The 19,088-nt window shown below is 39.2% G+C and overlaps 2 protein-coding genes across 3 annotated transcripts in view; one reads left to right on the forward strand and one right to left on the reverse strand.

Annotated features, from left to right (window-relative positions):
• The window catches only part of sbno2b (strawberry notch homolog 2b), a 63,563-nt gene extending 61,606 nt beyond the window's left edge, over positions 1-1,957 (reverse strand). For both annotated transcript variants that reach the window (XM_074667948.1, XM_074667947.1), the window contains exon 1: positions 1,788-1,957. The gene's annotated coding sequence lies outside the window, so the exon portion shown is untranslated. The remainder of the gene's footprint in view (positions 1-1,787) is intronic.
• Positions 1,958-4,661: 2,704 nt separating this feature from the next.
• On the forward strand, positions 4,662-18,964 carry tm6sf2b (transmembrane 6 superfamily member 2b). Its single transcript, XM_074668808.1, has 10 exons — positions 4,662-4,741; positions 6,660-6,763; positions 8,997-9,094; positions 9,202-9,305; positions 11,075-11,157; positions 11,547-11,671; positions 12,315-12,416; positions 14,984-15,076; positions 17,852-17,971; positions 18,568-18,964. Exons 1-10 carry the CDS (start codon positions 4,662-4,664, stop codon positions 18,802-18,804), a joined length of 1,146 nt encoding a protein of 381 aa, XP_074524909.1. The 3' UTR covers positions 18,805-18,964.
• Positions 18,965-19,088: the final 124 nt, after the last annotated feature.

Below are 19,088 nucleotides of genomic sequence, written 5' to 3' on the forward strand. Positions count from 1 at the left end.
AAGCTACAGTTTTTATTTACTTTTTAAGAAGACAGTAGTCTTTGTATTTTTACCTGTGTTGTGCATCAACCTATAGGTTTAACACTGTGTGCCTGTGTCTATGATCCTCTAATGAGGAGAAAAGACCGCAAGGGGGATTTAACAGCAAAATGCATTGAGGCCAGTGACTTGCCAAGACACAAGCATGTCATTCACTCCACAGTCAAAAAATAGTCTCCATCAACAAGGAGAGAATGACATCACAGAACTGGAAAATAGCCAACTAGCATAGCCATTTGATATGGCAAGACATCCACAAAGCCTAACTGGCCTCGAGTTCAGGGAAAACAGAGTGAACTTTACAGTGGGGGGGAAAAAAAATCAGCTTTCTGAAAGCTATTTTCATTTCCACCTGGTCACCCCTGAGTCACTCAGTCATTATTTCAGCGTGTTCAGTTTCTGTCACATAGCCCCCATGACATGTCTTATTAAAGGGTTAATATGAAAATCAAATATTCATCTAACAATCCCTCTGGTTATGAAGTAGTAACACCTGGTAACAGCATAACTGCCGTATGTCCGAGTTATTTCATTCTAGAGCCGATGTTTACGGATTCAGTTTCTTTCAGCTTCTATGAGAAGTATATGGAAAGCATACGGCACATCTAATTCATACTTATAGAGATCAAGCGATCATTACACTAACATCTACGAAGTAGACCAAAAGTTTAGTTGAACACGACTTTCACAACCACTTTGACTTAACAAATCCATATACGTCGAGTTACAATACTATATGATGGACGGAAAACAGCGGCATTACCTCTAAATGCTTTGTTAAACTGGAGTTTTCCAAGAAGAACTCGGGGTACTCAGAAATGTTTAAAGTTTAACAAAGACATGTATCGATGAACGTCCTTTTATATTGTAGTGTATTTTCATTTAATAATTGTTTCAAGTGTTCATTCAATGTTGAGATAAACTAAAATGCTTCTTCTGTGGTAAGATACAGATAACATATAGGTCTCCTTAGAGCACAAAGAAAACCAGTCGAGGCTGAAGCGATGCATACTGCTACTGTTGCTAGCTAGTCGGACGACATACAATACACAAAACGTCTGGGGACATGGCAAATTAACTATTACTATTATGTTATACAGGTTGATAATATCAGATGTATCTTTAAATGACGAGAGTCGACAAAAGAGAGCGATATTGAACGCTTAGTGGATCTAACCAAGCATACTTCGGGTAGCTAATTGTGCTAGTAATGTTAGCTCGGATGATAGCCGTTTTCTTGCTTAGGGTATGTTCGTTTTACACACCCAAGATAAATTTTGATGGAATAATGTCATTATTTGATGTGCTGACTAAAGAAAAGAAATGTGTAAAACATTTCACCACAGTGTATCAATATGTAGAAGTTGGTATTCTTACAAGATATACAATGCCACATATAAATCAGCGACAATCAAAGCAACGGCTACCGTCAGCGCTAGCTAGCTCGAATAGCAGCTGACCTTGCATTACGGTTGCGTAGTACATAGGCATAATCGACTACTTTAGTTAATAGTATCATTTCGTTTGATATGATAACACCAACATCACTTGCAATTAAATTCTCAAACGGCTGCAGGAAAATCTTCATGTACTAATAAAGGTTTCACCCAATACTGTAGCTTAACCGCCGGGGTAGCCGGTCACACAAAACAAGCGCGCCTAGGAGAGTCAGCCCAAAACGCATCTTGTTCTACGGCAACTGCCGATGTGTCGCTTGCCTTTTCACAATAACGTCAGATATCACTTACCGTCAATGTGTAACTTGTTCTCAGATTAAAACCCAGGGACACGGGCTGTTTTCTGACGCAGACCCCCTTTAAAGTCGCAGAAATAAGGAATTTTATCCAACTTATTCTTCGTAGTTGTTTTCTCGACTTCCTGATTGAGACGGTGCCATTTTGAAAACGAAAAAATATTTCCGCCGCTGTCGTCACGCGCAGCTCTGCTTGGTGATCGCAAGCTGGGTGCCCAGTGTGTGTGAGGCCGTGGTAGTTCAGTTGGCTTCTGTAATAATGTACAAAGTTACAGTTGGAACATTTCACATGGTATGATAGAGACAAACATCCTATGGCAGGTGAGAACCGTTACAGCGTGGTTATAAACTGTAAAGTAACATTAACAACGTTGGGCAGTTTACAGTAAAAAACAAGATTATTCCAAAGCATTGTTATTGGCCTATTTAAAAGATGATCATGTAGCCTATGTCATGTTTTGTGTTGAAATCTTTTGTCATCTGTCAGACAAATATACCAAAACCAATTTATCTTGGTTCCATCATCCAAAATTAGGGGAACTGTTTAATACCACATATTTGAAACAGTACTTTTCATGAAATAATCTGCCAAGACCTGTATTTTTGTGTAGTCATATTCAGACTTAATTTTGCATTTGTATTGAAGAGGCCCCTTTGACTAAATTTCAAGAACGCAGTTGATTTGAAATGCCTACCAACAATATCCCATCACAAGAGCAAATAGCTTGCCCATAAAACCAGTGTGTTGTGTTTTTAAAGCCAAAAAAGTCCAGCAAAAATAAAAGAAGGCAATTTTTCAATCACAGACGGTGACATGTTACGTGTATATGTATGATATAAAATACCCACACTCCTCTGTTATATATATATATATATATATATATATATATATATATATATATATATATATATATATATATATATATAAGGTTTCATTAATTTTTTTCAATAATGCATTTTCATTTCATCAAATCTCTTAGCCCTCTTCCCTAGAGGCAGCAATTGTACAAAAGTGATTTCCCTTTGAGACAGCAAATCGAGAACCTGTTCATCATCTTCCTGCAGGTCTCGGTTTCGTTTTGGCATTCATCTGTCCATTTTACATTGCTGACGGACAGAGCTGGAATAGCTCCAGTTGTTTCCAGCAAACACAGTGCCACCGCCTTCCTGGTATATCAGTCCCCCTTTTCCCAACAAAGGAGGGTGGTGGGAAACAGGAGGGCGGTGTGTGTGTATGTGTACTGGTGTGTGTGTGTTCAAATTCAAGGTGCTGTCGGTGAGATACGGGCTGGGTCGTGCTTTGTCTTCCCTGTCTGATATTACGCTATTGTTTGTTGAGAGCAAGGTGTTGGTTGATGATGCTGAATGTAAAAGCAGCAGAAATTCATCATGGCACATTTCATTTTTTTAAACTTTTTTTTTTCTAATGCATGTAAGGTTGTCACCAAGGATTGTTTTCCCCTCACAGGAACACTGGTCCTGACCTTAAGCTGTTTCAAAGCACCAAAACTTGTTCATACAAAAGCAGCAACACCTGTATAAATTTGATGATCATTTTCTGCTCCAGCTGATGTGAGGTGTGCTTCTTTGCTTGGATATGGCGCACCCTTCTGGAATCAAACTGAAATTGCTTGGTTTGAAGTGAAAGATTTTGAAGTCATGGCTCTGGGAGAAAAAACAAAAACAACAAAAATTTTAAGTAGCATTTTTTTCTGGGGCTAAGCAAACCCTTATAAGGGAGAATTATTTCGGGGATCAGTCTGCACTGAATAGTTTTGATCACGTTCAAAAAGTAGCTAAAAAATAATTCTTTCTAATAACTTTTAAACAAATGTCACAGCTTAACTGGGTGAGTATGAGTGTGTTTCTGTCCAACAGGAAAAGTTACAGCTATTCTCTCTCCAATTGTGCATCCTCAACTGTCAAAACTTAGAGGACAATCAAAGCAATTGATTCTGGGGGACCAGCCAAATGGCCAATTAAGAACACTTTGTCAGATGACCCACTTAACATTATAGAAAAAAAAAACAGAAATGGTCAAACTCAAACCAAAGGTAAGTTTAAATTTGTGAACAGTGGTAAATTTGTTAACCCATTTGTGTTTGATGGGATATCTTAACTCACTTAAATTAAAGTTCATGTATTTTGTTATTTAACATTTTCATGTACAGGGAAGGGGCAGGGCAGGGTAGGGTAGGGGACCTGTGGCATAGTAACATGAATTGAACAACATCTTTCTTGTTCACTAATGGTAATGGTCTCCTATAGAAAATATAATGTTGCCCCTTTAATACTACTCACATCACATAGTAAGTATTTGTAAGTACATCAAAGACAGCACACACTACACACATTTCTTATGACACAATATCAAGTGCTCCATAGAGGAGGAATCAGAATAACCTGTGAGTGTGTTGCTTAAGTGGAATGTGGGCCCATTCTCTAATACGACTTATGTAAATCTCTGATAAAACCAAATTGCATAACTTGTTCCCCCAAAAGGCTCTTTGTCTCCACTTCATTATTTCCCCTGTAAAGGCCATGTGTGCTTCAGGCCAGTTGTAATTTGATTAATCCACGGAAAGGGTAGCCAGACGGTAAGAGCTTTCTCCATTTCTCTCTCATTCTATTCAACATTGCAGATCTCTTTTGGGATTTTATTTTAATGACAATCCTATCATTTAATTTTGTTTAAATGATGTATTTCATTTTTCCTTATTCTCTTTAATACATTTTTGCCTTTCTAAAACTTGGGAGTTGATTGGATCAGCCATAGAGTCTATTGTTGGAGTGGATTTTACTGTCTGTATTCTATTTCCAGCTTTACTGTGGATTGTACTAGGAGGAAGGCTGAACAGCTTTGGGAGAGATGGAGACCTTAGTCTTTATATTTTCGTTTTCTGCCCTTGGCATCCTTTATGCCATGAACACCAACCCAGCGCTACAAGAGTAAGTCAGAACTTTTCTTTACATTGTGTATCTCTCAGAGCCTACTGGCAGTCTGGATAATGTAGAGTTCCCCAGTTGCATGCTGTGGGAGGAATTCTGTAAATAAAACTTGTCCATATGTTGATTTATAGTCAAAAGTGTTACATTTATAAAAGGCTATAGAATGATTAAAAAGTGAGTAATCCTTCCCGGATACAATAATAAAAATGGTATACTAAACCACCACTAGAGAACACTGTAAGCTTAAAGCTCAACATATGTTTCTATCTGCACCCACTGTGAGCATCTCACTGATCCTTCAGCATGTTGAGCCCCTCTGATTCCATCTTCTATCCAACAATCTTGGCATCAGTTGTATAAACAATAGAATTATAAAATTTGATCCTTTTTTTCCTAACACAAAATAGGAAGCTAAAAGCAACGTGAATGATTATTTGTGGAGATAATCTGATGTTATGTTGGGAATATCTTTTTTTTATTTTTAGCTGTCATGAATACTTTCTTATCTCAAGATCATGTGTTGTTTTATAATACTTTCATATAATACTTTCTTTATAGTTTTGTCAATAGCTAATGCCTGTATACTGCACCACTACTGGCTGAATAAACAGAGCTGATGGTAAACCACATGTTGGTTCAAGCACAATATATTTCTCATTTCCCACACACCTTTATTCTCCCCCTGTGTGAATAACTCTGGCAGCTCTTTTTTGAGTGTGTGGACATGAACAATCAATACAGACTGTACAGAGGAGTTTGATAAATTGCTCTCGACATTCAATATGTCTCGTGCTTTTCCACTCTGCAAACAAACGGAATTGTGTGCATAAATCTTCCTGCACTGTTGAATTGGAGAGGTAGCTGGGGAGCTTCCCTTTGCTCTCACAGCATTTGTTTTTCTTTCCTTGGGCTCACACAGTAAGTTTTCCAAGGATGTAATGTTGTTTACTGCAAGATACCTACTGCACATTAATCTTTTTCAGTGCAAGGCTGCAGTACCTTTGACCGGTAAACATGCAGGGCAGAGCTGAACTAACACAGCTTTAGCTTGCTGCTTCCTACATCTTTGTCCATGATTGATTACACTTGGTAAAGTTAGGCTATAAAATCTCTGGTTTTCATACCACCAGAGCAGCACGTAGGGAGAACATCACAAGTTTAAAGTTTAATGAGAAAAGTTGTAGCAATTTATACTAAAAGTGGACAACGAAGAATAAAAGTATTACTCTGTTGCTTTGAAAAAAATGGAAAATTGGACAACTTGATTAGACTTCCTAACAAAGCAGAAAGCTGTAAAGTATTTCCCATAAAAGCAACTTTTTCAATGGACATTAAATAACGTAAAATAAGACCCTATATTGAAAGAAATATTTCTGTCCTTTAGTTTCATCTGATAAACACCAGCTGCACAGAATCAGAGTTTTCACATCAAACAGACTTATATGATAAAATCAAAACACATTTTCCAAGCTCTGAAATTCCATTTGAGGCATATGCTTATATACATTTTTTTTTAAGTCAAACTAAGATGGCAGGAGATCAAAAGAATAAATTCAATGAGACATTGCCAGCTAACCAGGAATCTTCAAGCACACATTCTCCCACACCGGCAGCTCTGTGTGGGTGCAGTGCATCCATCAGACAGATTTCCCCTCACACCTCTGCATTATTTCTCTGAGTTCTAACTTTGGCTGGTGGTAATTATCATTCTCGCTGACTTCCCATTCATCATCATTAACTAATTTAGCACTGCGGAAAAGACTGGCACAACCTCCATGGGAGAGACTAATTAGTGAAGGGAATGAGGCAGAAAATCAGAGCAAGATGTTTGAAACTGCGCTGTCAGCAGTGAGACTGTAAAAACATGAAAAATGTGTCATTATTTCTTTTTAACAGCTCGGTGTCCCTTCTTTCACAGGCCACTTGTGATCTTGGAGGTTGGTGTTGCTGTGCTGGTGGTTGTGTTCCTGTTTTACTTCCTCATCACTCGTGGCAATCCACCTAAAGACGTCTTATTCTTTGGTAATTAGCACAGTCATGTGTATTTCTCAACATGCGGCACACATTTCTATATGCACAGACTAACATACAGAGGATAACAACCACTATGCATTGTGCTGGAGCCTTTTTCAAAACGTCCGCATTAGGCTTCCAGAAGTTTCACTTGCGACACGCTGTTGGAGAGAGATCAGGAATTGTATTTTATGTGATTTCACCTGATACGTCAGAAGCGGCTTAGACTGATCAGGCTCAGGACGAGGCTTAACCAGACTTTCCCTGAAGCATGACCCAAAACCTCTGCATGCTAAGGACCTTCACAGCACATGTACTCAAAGTATTCATCTGGGACCTTGATTACTCTGCTGGTAGATTTACAGCTTTGAAGGAATGGCAAATAGACTCTACAATGACTATATTGCTGTTAAGGCACAAGGACTTTTTTCAGTATGAAAACTGAATTAACGTTTTAAAGTCACTTGTGTCACATTCTTCCTTTTATCTGTCGGTAAAAAATGTCCATCTTGCTGCTGATTCTGGGGGCTTTAGTAGGACCGAAACAGAAATAAATCTGCGCTGTAAGAGAACTATAACAATAAGGACAAGGTTGTGGCAGGCTCCTCTCAATGATAGACACCCATAATCCCTTCGCTATCTCACCTGTTAGATACCAGAGAGATAAACCCGGATGCCCTGAGGATTAAAGAAACACAGGAGAGACAAAACTTGTTTGTGTATGTGTGCGTATGTGTGTCCAAAGAGTGTGTGAAGGACAGATAGGTAGGATGTTATACAGCGCTCTAATCCATGGTATCTGCAGAGAGATGCCTGTGTCACAACACTGTGATTCACTTTATAATGACATTCTGCAAAGTCCAGACGGCAAATCATTGCAACAGCTTTGGCAACTTTTTCCTCTAAGCTGATTCTGTCCAGCATTTATACTATGGGTGCTCTTTAATGTTTTTTCCTCATTCCAGCTCTGTGTGTCTTACTATGTCAATCAAAAGTTGCCAACCCAGTCGATGTATGCATTTTGAGTGTCCTGAAACAGTCAGACCTCCCCAATTAGTGCTCACAGCTGCAAAATTAAATGAGGGGTACAATGCCTCGCATTGCTTACCTCACATGCTCAGTCAGCTGGATATTTCTCTGGTCATTAATTGGCACCTTATTTATTATAAAACCTTTTCACTGCTAATCCCAGACAGCCGAGGTGCCCAGTGTGCGTCTGAGCTGGTATTGATACTCCACAATTATACTGTTATGTAAAAATTCATACTGAACAGCACACTAATGATGGCTTGTTAAAGCTCGTGCCAACCAACATCTTCCATGATTACACACTGAATCTCCAGTGTGCAGCCACCGATGCTTTAATAGGCTGACAAATGGTATGATCATACTTTTATTTGTCCATCAGTGGGGTCTCAGAAAGTTTACCAAAGGATTCAAAAGGTCCAAAACATTGAAACACCAAAATGAATTATGTTTAAAGCCTTTTTGTTGTATAATGTAGTCACTTGTCAAGTGTTTTTGTACCAAAGAATGAACGTACAGTAATAATTCAACCCTCAGATTCTCTTTTATGAGCCCATAGGGAGTGGAACCCTGTTAAAAAAGAGTCAATAAGAGCTATATAGCTAGCAGGGTCAGTGATGTATAATTAATGTTTTTAGTGAGACCCATGTGCCTTTCATGTGCAGATGCAGAGCTTTTGACCTGAGGATAGAGGAAAGCTGTTCACCATGGACTCACTAAAAACATGCCTCCAGCCTACCTGCACCAGACCTGATTTTCTCCTGACACTGTCTTATAAATCAATGCACAGCTAGCTGAGGAAAATGATTTAAATTCAAAGAAAGACAGAAAGAAAAAATAAAGACTTTAAGGTGTAAAAGATATAACAGACATTTAGACAGTGTGGACGTTTATCGGCAAGTATAGTCCTTGTTGTTTTGTTCAGTCACTGCATGTTTGTGGTTTTCAGAGTTAAAAGAAAAAGCAGATTGAGTCATGACGTGAAACTTTTAAAATTAAAGTGTTTCTGTATGAGGCTGAAAAAGCTACTTAGCGTGTCAGGGTCTCTGGATCCTGCAAGATTTTTTTAAGTGTGAAGCTGATATTGTGCAGTAGCAGCTTTCCTTGCCTACACATGATCATACACAGACATGTCCAAAATAAAATTATGTCTAGATTTGGAAGTAATGCCTGGTAAAGCCCTCATTTTTTCCTTTCTCTCTGCTCTTTCTTGCAGTATTTGCTGAATTTTCCTTCACTTGCATCATTGACCTGGTGAGCGCTCTGGAATATGACGGCCTTATCTCTGGCTTTATGGAGTTCTACCAAAAGACGGTGGGTTTCGCATCATCACCAGTAAAATGTAGCAATGAACAGATACAAAATCCAACCACAGGAAGTTTAATCTGAACCCACTGCGTTTGTTACATTTCTTTTTATAGGGAGAGCCCTACCTGGGAACACCCTATGCCATCATGATGTGCTACTGGGACGGGATTGCACACTTTATAATGTACCTGGTGATGATCAGCAGGATAACTGACAGGTTAGGGATGGTCACGTTAGTCCATTTATTTTGTATTGAAAAACACAAACGCAACACTGCATGAAAAAGGCAATATTAGGGTTGGATATGTTTACAGTTTTACAGTTTCATTTAGCAGATGCTTTTGTCCAAAGCGACGTACACAAGCAAGAATTTAGATAGTGGGAAAACCTAGTTAGTGCGACAACAGTACTACAAGCTATTTGGCGGCAGGTGCTGCTATTAAGAGCAAGGTTTATTTATTTATTTATTTTTTTAATAATTTAGAATAGTCTAGCCAACTAACCACAATTAATTGCTGCAACAGTATACTTCAACCTTCAACAAAATTCATTAATTAGTGCTGAAAATCAGTAAGAACTAGTTCTTAGACCTTCTGATTCATTCTACCCCTGAGGATGAGAAGAAGGGTCAGCTTAAGTGCTTAAGTGTTCCCTGAACAAATGAGTTTGCAGACATCTCATAAAAGTAGTATAGAGTCAGGTAATTCACTCCACCAATCAGGCACAACAGAGGAGAAAAGTCTGGCTCGAGATTTGGAGCTACACTAGGCTGGGAGCACCAGGCGTCTTTCACAAGCAGAGCGTAGTGGACGAGAGGGAGTGTAGACCCGAATAAGGGACCTCAGGTAGGCAGGAGCCATGCTTGACAATGTTATGTAAACCAGAAGAAGAGCTCTGAATTTGATTGGAGCTGCCACTGGAAGCCAGTGAGGAGAGATGAACAGCGGGATGACGTGCTGTTTTGGGCTGGTTAAAGACCAGAAGTTCTGCAAATATATTTTTATGATGGGGGTCCAGGCTCCGGGCTCGTCAACCATTGCAGATAAGTTTACATGGCAACACTGAGGAATGATGAGCAAAACTTACTCCCCATGGAGCCTTGGGAAACTTACTGGAATGCAGGGCAGCAGAGGGATTGACAGGCAGAGAGAGACGGGAGAATCCCAGTTTGAGTAGACCGCCCAATTAAGAGGCATAGGATGTGATTGGATGATGGTTATGACGAGTGGGACATGTGATATGTGCATAGCAGTGCAGCTTAAGTTGTCTGCCTGAACTACCTCGCAGGCTCGCCCCATTTCTTGTGGAACAAACAGGACAGATAACTTCTTATTCTTTTGTATAAAAAGATGCTAGCCAGTCACAGAAAAGGATAGGTTAGGCTGCAAACATAAAAAAAAACAAAGCTTGCAAGTAATATGTAAACTAATTTCTTTCATTTCTATATTTGTGGCTAAAGCTAGAGCAACAGTCACTTTTCAAACTAAATGTTCAGTGACGTGGGAGGTTGTAACACTGATGTTACTGATGTACTAAATCAATGTTTTCATCTCTGCTTCAAGTCTGCTATTTCCATATATTTCATTTCAGAGAGGATAGTGAATACAGTTGAGAAAACCACATGGTTTAACTCTCAGGTTCAGGGGCTGTATTTATCACATAAAATCCATACAAAAGCCTGAATAAAACAGTATTTTTAGAGAAGCGAACGTCCCTTTGGAGTAAGTGAGTCATAAAGTGCAGCTAGTGAGTTCAGGAGTTCAAACTAAGCTCTGCCCTGGGGCAGGTGTAAAAAAATGGAAATAGCATCCTTTTTTCAACTACAACTGCCTACCACTGGGAGAAACTGTGCTGTGTTTAAAGTACACATAACATGTCTGTTGGATGTGTTGGAAGTTGTCCCACTGGAGTCATGTGTAACCTAAACCAGCCATCTCACAGCTCACTGTATAACAATATTCATTTGGTTCCTTTGAACTCTCCCAGGAAAGCTTACCGCACCGTGGGCTTGTTCTGGGCTGGTTCATTGACTGCCAACATGAGCGTGTTCATTTCTGGGATAGTGGCAGGTAAGTCTCATCTTTTAATCCTCCTCTACCGGCTTGTGATGACAAGCTTTAATCAAGTGAACATCTGCACAGCCGTGTAACATCAGTGTTGTGGTTCATTCTGCCAACAAAATAAACACACACCCCATGCCATGCCTGTCGTCACAGCTCAGAGAACAAAGAAGGAAACAGACTTAAAGCATCTGTTGTTGCCGTTTCAAACTGAATACATTAGTGTCAAGAGATCAGACTTCTCTGTAGGCAATGTGTTGTTTTCTCTGTTGTGTTATCACAGACTCGCTGTGCTGCCTGGAGTTCCCTGTGGGAGCTTTATTTCAAAGTTTAATTATTGATTTACATTAGAAAGTTTAAAGAGTGTGCACAAACAAATAACAGTCTCCCTCTTTAAGGTAAATATGGGTCAGAGATCCGTCCGGCCTTCTGGCTCAACTTTCTCTTCCTTTTGATGCCAATCTATGGAGCAGTTACAATATTCACTCGGCCCAAGGACAGACCGCGAATCGGTGGATACAACGTGAGTCTGATGCATGAATGGTTAGACCTTGGTATGAATGTGGAGAGGTTAGAGACGTAGTGTTTACTGAATAAATTTAATCAGATGCGTTCCAGCTGAATATGATCCAGGACATGAAAGCAGACACAGGGCAGCCAGTGTGGTTGTTCATATTTATGGGTTGCTCTTGTTTCAGTTGTTAGAGTGATGGAGGGAATTTGTAGCATGCTTTACTGAATCTGAAAGATAAACAGACCCTGAAAGTAAGCAGAGCTGGAGTACATCCTAAAATATCAGTATGGTGATTGATATTCCTCATCATATTTTCCATGATTTTTTTTATTACTAAGCATAAAACATGGTCAGCAACAAAATTATGTTAAATGAGCAACAGCTATATTGTTTAGTTAGCAATCTCAAATCAGTCTCAATCTTGGTGTTGAAAGAAACTTTACTTTAAGATAATCATTTTAAACCTTTAGTAATGTCTCCTTTTCCTTTAAATGACCAACCAAGGATCAATGAATCAGAAAACCTGAAGACATAGACCTAATTCCTTTCAGCCATTTGTGACTACATGTTCAATCACTCTGAGAGTTAGAGCTATGAAACCATAACCACTAACCAGCTTTATTCTTGGTATTCTGTCCACATCTCTCCACAGGCCATGCAAGTTCAGACCATGAAGCTGATCTGGCGTCCAAAGGATATAATCCTGCTGGTGCTCCTCTTAGCTGCCATGGCTTTCACCATTCTCAGAGGCCTGGTAAGAAAGCATCGTAAGCACGGAGCAGACCACAGAGAAAGTCTAGATGGACTGAAAAATTGTTAAAACGTGTAGCCCACAGTTCCTGTCTGTGGAAAGAGTTGTGTCTCAAGACTGAAAAAAGTTGTTTTCTCTGAAGAAAGAATTAGCTGAGCACAAATGAATGTTTTATGTTATCAGCATCAAAACAGCATGTTAGCAGGATTTGACAGAACTACTATTCTGCATGTCACATTCTAACACTAAAGCAATGTGTCCACAAAACGTTACATTGGTACAAAAGCTCAAGTTCAAGAAAAGACAGATTTTAATTTAGCTTCAAAGTTTTAGAAGCGCTTTTGGTTGGGTCAGTTTTTTTCTGAAGTGATGTCAGAAGTTAGAGTGATGGCACCAGGGTATGCCTGTTAGCAAGTCCCTTAAACTGGGACAGCCTCTGGAGAACAACCAGTAACCGCTATTGGTAGTCAGAGGTTGGGCTGGCTCTACTTCCTTATTTAACAAATTTACAGCCAAAGTCCAGTTAAACCACTATTCTCTGAGTTTGTGTATGCCGTGAAAAAAAGGTTGCCCTTTACTGAGCTGCCAGACAGCCCAGTGTTTTTTTTTTATTATTTCCAATACCTTGGATGTGAAACATACTTATTCCTCCACCTGCAGTGTACAGCCTTAAATACACAAGTCACTGATATACTGTGACTCTTAATATTTTCATATTCCAATTTGATGGAATGGAATATATTAACAAGAAAGGGCTAAAGATAACTTGTATTTGTTATTTCAGGCCAGTCTTCCACCAGAACAGCTATCACTGTGTTTAAATGAACTATTTTAACTGTATTATGATGAAGTAAAATTTTTCCAGCCATAGGTTGTCATTGTGAAACTCGTTTTTGTTTTCAAAGCTGAGCACTGACTTTCAGTAGCTTTTAGCAGGGAACTCTAATTGGTAAGTGACGCAGACTGTAGCTGTAGGTGAGCTGCTGGTATCCACTTGTTAAGAAACAGGGAGAGCAAGGGGCAACATGTTGCAAAGGGCCTTCAACTTCACCACTAGGCCAAACCTGTGCTCCAGAATCACTAATCTTTGGTTTCTTTCTAGTGTTGTAGTTTTGTCAGCGCTGTAGACAGAATAATATGCAGTGTTGTCACAGTAACTATGAAAAAGTAACCCAATAACTCAGTTACTTTACTGACTACTTAATTTTAAAGGTAACTAAGTTAGATTACAAGTTACTTTATTAGTTACTTTCAGCAGCTGCTGACAATACTTCCAGCTGCTTAATTTGGCAAAAATTGCACAAGCAATTAAATGAATATTAATATGAGTCAATATGTTTTGTTTTAAAGTAACATGCAGACATTGGTAGTTGTAAAACATGTACTTAGCAATTAAAACAAAAATATTCATTTTATACATTTTGAATTTCAAATACAACTGAAAGCTTTTACAGTACTATTTTTGGTACACTACAGCACTGTTTCGGTTAAATTTTAGATTTAAATTATTTTCTTTTCAAATCCTTTATTTCAGTCTAGTTTGGTTTCCATTAGTTTCATTTATTGTTTAAGCTGATCCTGTACAATAAGCAAAAATAGATGTTGCTGGAGTGTGGGCTCACATAATCCTCAGTACCCTGCTTGGGGCACCCCAGTCTAAAAAGTCTGGGCACGCCCCTGCTTGTCACCAGGTGTATCGTTGTAGCCTACGTGAAGTTGCTCTGCTCCTCAGCGGATGGATTTGTGCTAGACAGAGGGTTCAGCTCTTGGAATAGAGGGGGTTAAAGAGAGAGGTGTAGTGAAAGAAGGGACTCACCTTTCCCTCAGGTAAGAGTCAAACAACTTCTCAGGCGTTTATGTCCGCAGTGCGCTAATCCCTCTCTAATTGATTCCTAAACGTTTCAGTCAAAGATCTTTAGCAAACTGCCAGCACAGAGTGAACACTGAACCGTCATCTTTGGCTGAAAAACTCAAAACAGTGACTGTGTTTCCAGCTAGAAAACGCGCATTTCCCCTCTCCCCTTCTGTTTACCTTTGTGTGCCAACACTCGTGAGTTGTTCACATGCTGAAAACGTGATGAACACGCGAATTGTGTCACTCCTTGAGACACAAGAAATAAGCTTATAGCTTTTTTTTACAAGAAAAAAAAACGCACAGTGATTTCTGATAAGTAACTTTAATCTGATTACTGGTTTGGGAATTGTAACGCGTTAGATTACTCGTTACTGGAAAAAGCAGTAAAATCAGAGTAACGCGTTACTTAGTAGCGCGTTACTGACATCACTGATAATATGTAACATGTAGGCTATGTGCCCTCTCTAAATAATAGCTGAAAATGAATGTGCTCCGTGGTGGAAATGTTATTCTCTGAAAAGTTTTCTAATGGAGGTTTATTTGCACATGTTTGGTTGGAGTTTGTAAAAATCAGCTAAATTACACAGTAAAGCAGAATCTGTCTTTAACAGAGTAGCTATACAAGTGTTTGTGGCACTCAGAAAGTGTCAAAGGAAGTGTTAATGTTGATGTGTGTGGTGATCATATTGTGAGGCCATCCTCTTACTTTGCTCAGATTGCTCTGGACTCTCCATTGGAAGCCTGCTCTGTCTACTTGAAGAACTATGAACCCTACCTGAAGGATCCCGTGGGATACCCTCGAGTTATGGTGAGTGCTTTTCTGGTCTTTGTCTCTGAACTTTGCCACTGTATCTGCAGAAGCAGCAGCAGCAATCGAGGAGCTCATTTCCTTCTTGTTTTAAACAATGGGGCATAGAAAGGACCCCTGCTCTCCTGGTAATCACTCTGAGTGAGCCCGAAGCTTCCCTCTTCGCTCTGACTCTTTCAGCCCACAGCTGATTACAGGCATCTTTCATCATTACAGCAACAATGAGCAAAGACGAGAAGCCAGAGCATCTTTGTGTCCCCTTTTCATTTATGCAAGATAGATAAGAGATTATTACTGCGGCTGGCAGTGAGTCTGATATCATTTTGTTTTCTTCTGCCGACCCCACCTGTTTGAGGGTTTTGTCCAGAGAACACAGCTTTGTCAATAGGTTATCCAAAGACCTTGTCAGGGCTGCAGTCCAGGCACAATTGCAAGTCATTGATCAGACGGACGCACCGCATGCTGAGAACTTGATAAGCTAATCCCTCTCTCAAAGACCCCCATCAGCAACTCACTGGGTGGGTGGAAGGTGTGTGTGCAGCATGTGAAGCAGACATACCAAGACACTCTCATTGCTATGTGTGTGCATAGCAATGAGTCATGGGTTCTTGTGTGTGTGTGTGTGTGTTTGTGTGTGTGTGTGTGTGTGTGTGTGTGTGTGTGTGTGTGTGTGTGTGTGTGTGTGTGTGTGTGTGTGTGTGTGTGTGTGTGTGTGTGTGTGTGTGTAAAGAAATGAACTGAGGTTTAGTTTGCTGCACAGGGTCACACTGTTTCTGCAGAGACTGACCTCTTTATTCATTGATGCTGAAGAACGATATGTGACAGATTACTGCAGCAGTACTTAAAAGACATTTCAACAAAAGACTGAAGGGCATATATGATTGGCTCTTGGGCCCAGGGCTGAACTCATTAGAATTCATCCAGAACTCAAAGCAGGAATGAAAAGAAACTGTTCAGTGTTATAATTTGAGGGTTTTATAAAGTGGGAGAGTGGGCTTTCATTCCCCAAATTTTTCAAGTTGAAGGTCAAGACAGCCTCTGTAATGACTGTGGTATGGAAGCAGTGATTTGGGCTGAGAGTGCAAATTGAAGCAGAAATTCAAGAGCTGCGCTGCAGCGACAATGGACCAAATTTCAAGGGCAGCTATCTTCCTGTTACACCATGCGTCCAGCAAATAGCTGTGTCCCAAGTTAAAAGTCGTAAAATATTAAGAATCTGACAAATTTCAATGCATGGCTTATCAATCAATAAGATTCGACAAACGGCTAATTTGTTTAAGAATCCCTGATAGAATACAGCATACATTGATTTCCTCTTGAATAACTTGAATATCCAGCGATAAAATCCACTGAAGGCCATTTAAGCCAATCACAGGATATTAACTTCACTTTCATTTTCACATTACTGGATAGCTGATGCGATGAATTTGTTTAGGAATGCACAATATTATCGGTATCGGCTGATAAAAGCTTAAATACACATTTACCGGTATCGGCAGATATGAAAATTTCTGCCGATAGGCACAGCCGATAAGGTGCTATTCAGTTAGGATTATTATTATTTTCCATCTGAAAAATAAGCTCCTTAAATAAAATGTAGCACTTCAATTATTTGCACTGCAGAGCTCTGTGTCTGTCACCAGGTTGTTACAGTAGCTCTAAAATAATCAAATGCAACTTGGTTATGTTTAAAAATGCATTGTACATTTAAAGTTCATGTGATCTAAAGAAATTATTTTTCTGTATTTCAATACTGAATGTCTTGAGTTTGAAAAAATAATACATTTCTTATTTATGGTAAAATCAAATGTTTTTTGTCTTGTTTTATGTGTGTTTCTTAAACAAATAAGACCGTCACAATAAGAGTAACATATAAATTCCAGTACAGGATAGACTTAGCCTTCTTTACAGTGAAAAAAACAAACAAACTTGTGATTATCGGTATCGGTATCGGTATCGGTATCCGTATCGGCCAAAAGTTGTTTCGATATATCGGCATATCGGATATCAGCAAAAATCCAATATTGTGCAGCCCTAAATTTGTTGTGTAAACCAAGAGCTAGCCAAATAATCCAGTGTAAAATATATGTTTCAGGCAGAACTTTACATATCAACACTGGATAATTCAGAAAGATATAATGGTGCACTTTTAGCATAGGGCATAGTGTGACTTGGAAAAACATAAAACTTAACCAACACTCAAAAAACAAAAAACAACAACAACAACAACAAAAATAAAAACAATACTTGCATTATAATCAATTCAGAACTCTTGGAGGTTAAAGCTTGAATGGATTTTTTTTCAATGCTCTCCTTTATTTTGTTCTTCTTTCCTACCAAGTTACAGATTTGATATGATGCTTTTTTCATCAATGTAGCTGAACTGATAATGAGATGTGGGGCAGCAAAGGCACTGAGGGTGTTTATATTTACATATTTGAGGCAGGCGCCTCCTGTCCTGCAGTGTAAGCCAGAGTAGAAAATGGATGTAGAGTATTGATGATCTGCTGGAGTGTTGGTCAGGAGCCAACAAAAACATGGACTGACAGTGATAAAGAGGAAGCTTTCTTGTAGTAGATTCAGAATGCCTTTATAATTGTCTCTACACTACAATAAACACCATGCCCCACCTGTATATTAAAACAGATGTATGTGTGTTGAATATAGATAGATTCCTTCTAAACGATAGGGAAAAACACAACCTCTTCTACAATCAATATTCCACCCATTAAAGAGTGTTTTGGACCAAAAACACTGTTGCATTTGTTCCCATAGATGCTGCACTTGTTTTTCTATGGACTGCCACTGTTGGGGGCCTTTGCTTATGGTCTCCTTAAACCCGGGTGCACATGGATGTTAGACTGGACTGTATTCTGCGCTGGAGCCATGGTCCAGGTAACACCATGCAGACAAACAAGTCAATCAAAGAAAATCTGGTTCTGCATGAAGGACTCACAGTTTGTTGCATTGAATTAATTCATGGTTTATAATCTTTTACCTGTTTGATTCAAGTTTTCATTACATGTTGTCAGGACAGGGTCTGTCTCTCATCAGGTTCTTGTACTAAACTCCTTGTACTGAATTTCTCCCTTACTTATTTTAAGAAAAGATAGATGCAGAGAACCCAGAGGAAACATTTTTATTTAAGCTGTTTAGAAGCTGATTTGATGTTTAATGTTTAGAAGATGTTGAAGATCAAATACTCCCAGTTTTCAAAACAGCCAGCTTCTGGAGTCTATGTGTATCTCCTGCAGAGTTTTATCTTTTCTTTTAAAATGTTCCTCTGAATATAGATAAATGACTGAGAAAACAGACTAAAGATATCTTATTCCCTTTGTGTCTGTGAAAACAAACTTGAAAGTGTCAAATAATATGCTATATATGTGAGTCAAGGACAAAACTGACAGCATTCGAAGTAATAGTGCTGATATGAAATCAAGTACGCCTCTATGACGTTGAAGTTCCCTCTTTTTATCTGTTTCATCTTTCAGTGTCAGTGGGCCCACATCGGCGGGACCCTCCACTCTCGTACCACAGCTCCATTTCGCATCCCGAATGATGCTTTCTGGGCTGTCCTCGTGTTCAACCTGCTCTATGCAGCCACTCCCATCCTCGTGGCCTTGCGTGTTCACAGTAATCCCTACTTCTTCCTGAAGATCGCCCCTTTCCCAGGGCAGACAGGTTTACCAAACAGTGAGGAGAAAGACACCAAGTTCAAAGAAAAGTAGTCTTTCATGATCTTCTCTGTGACTTCAAGAGTGAGACTGATGAGTTATGAAAAACTGCTTCATTTCAGTTCATAATACACAAACAAAATTTTTTCTCTTCCAAGGTCTTTGGTTTGAACAGTTATCAAAAAGTTTGTTTCTAAAATTTCAGTCCTCATGTCATGTATAGTATGACACAAGCTGACACCTGTTTGTACTGGATCATAGCCATGATCATGGCCTGGCAAATAAAAAAGGCAGAATTGGCAAATGAGCTGGTCTGTTGATTCAAAGTTTTTTTTTTC

This window comes from Halichoeres trimaculatus, unplaced genomic scaffold, assembly GCF_033239565.1.
Source record: "Halichoeres trimaculatus isolate MK-OKI-2021-1 unplaced genomic scaffold, fHalTri1.1 fHalTri1_scaffold_4, whole genome shotgun sequence".
Classification (NCBI taxonomy): domain Eukaryota; kingdom Metazoa; phylum Chordata; class Actinopteri; order Labriformes; family Labridae; genus Halichoeres; species Halichoeres trimaculatus.

What these genes read in the sequence shown, in the direction of transcription:
- tm6sf2b (XM_074668808.1), top strand. Translation starts at nt 4,662, where the DNA reads ATGGAGACCTTAGTCTTTATATTTTCGTTTTCTGCCCTTGGCATCCTT. An exon ending in ATCAGCAGGATAACTGACAG is followed by an intron (nt 9,306 to 11,074) that starts GTTAGGGATGGT and finishes GAACTCTCCCAG; the next exon opens with GAAAGCTTACCGCACCGTGG. An exon ending in GCGCTGGAGCCATGGTCCAG is followed by an intron (nt 17,972 to 18,567) that starts GTAACACCATGC and finishes TTCATCTTTCAG; the next exon opens with TGTCAGTGGGCCCACATCGG.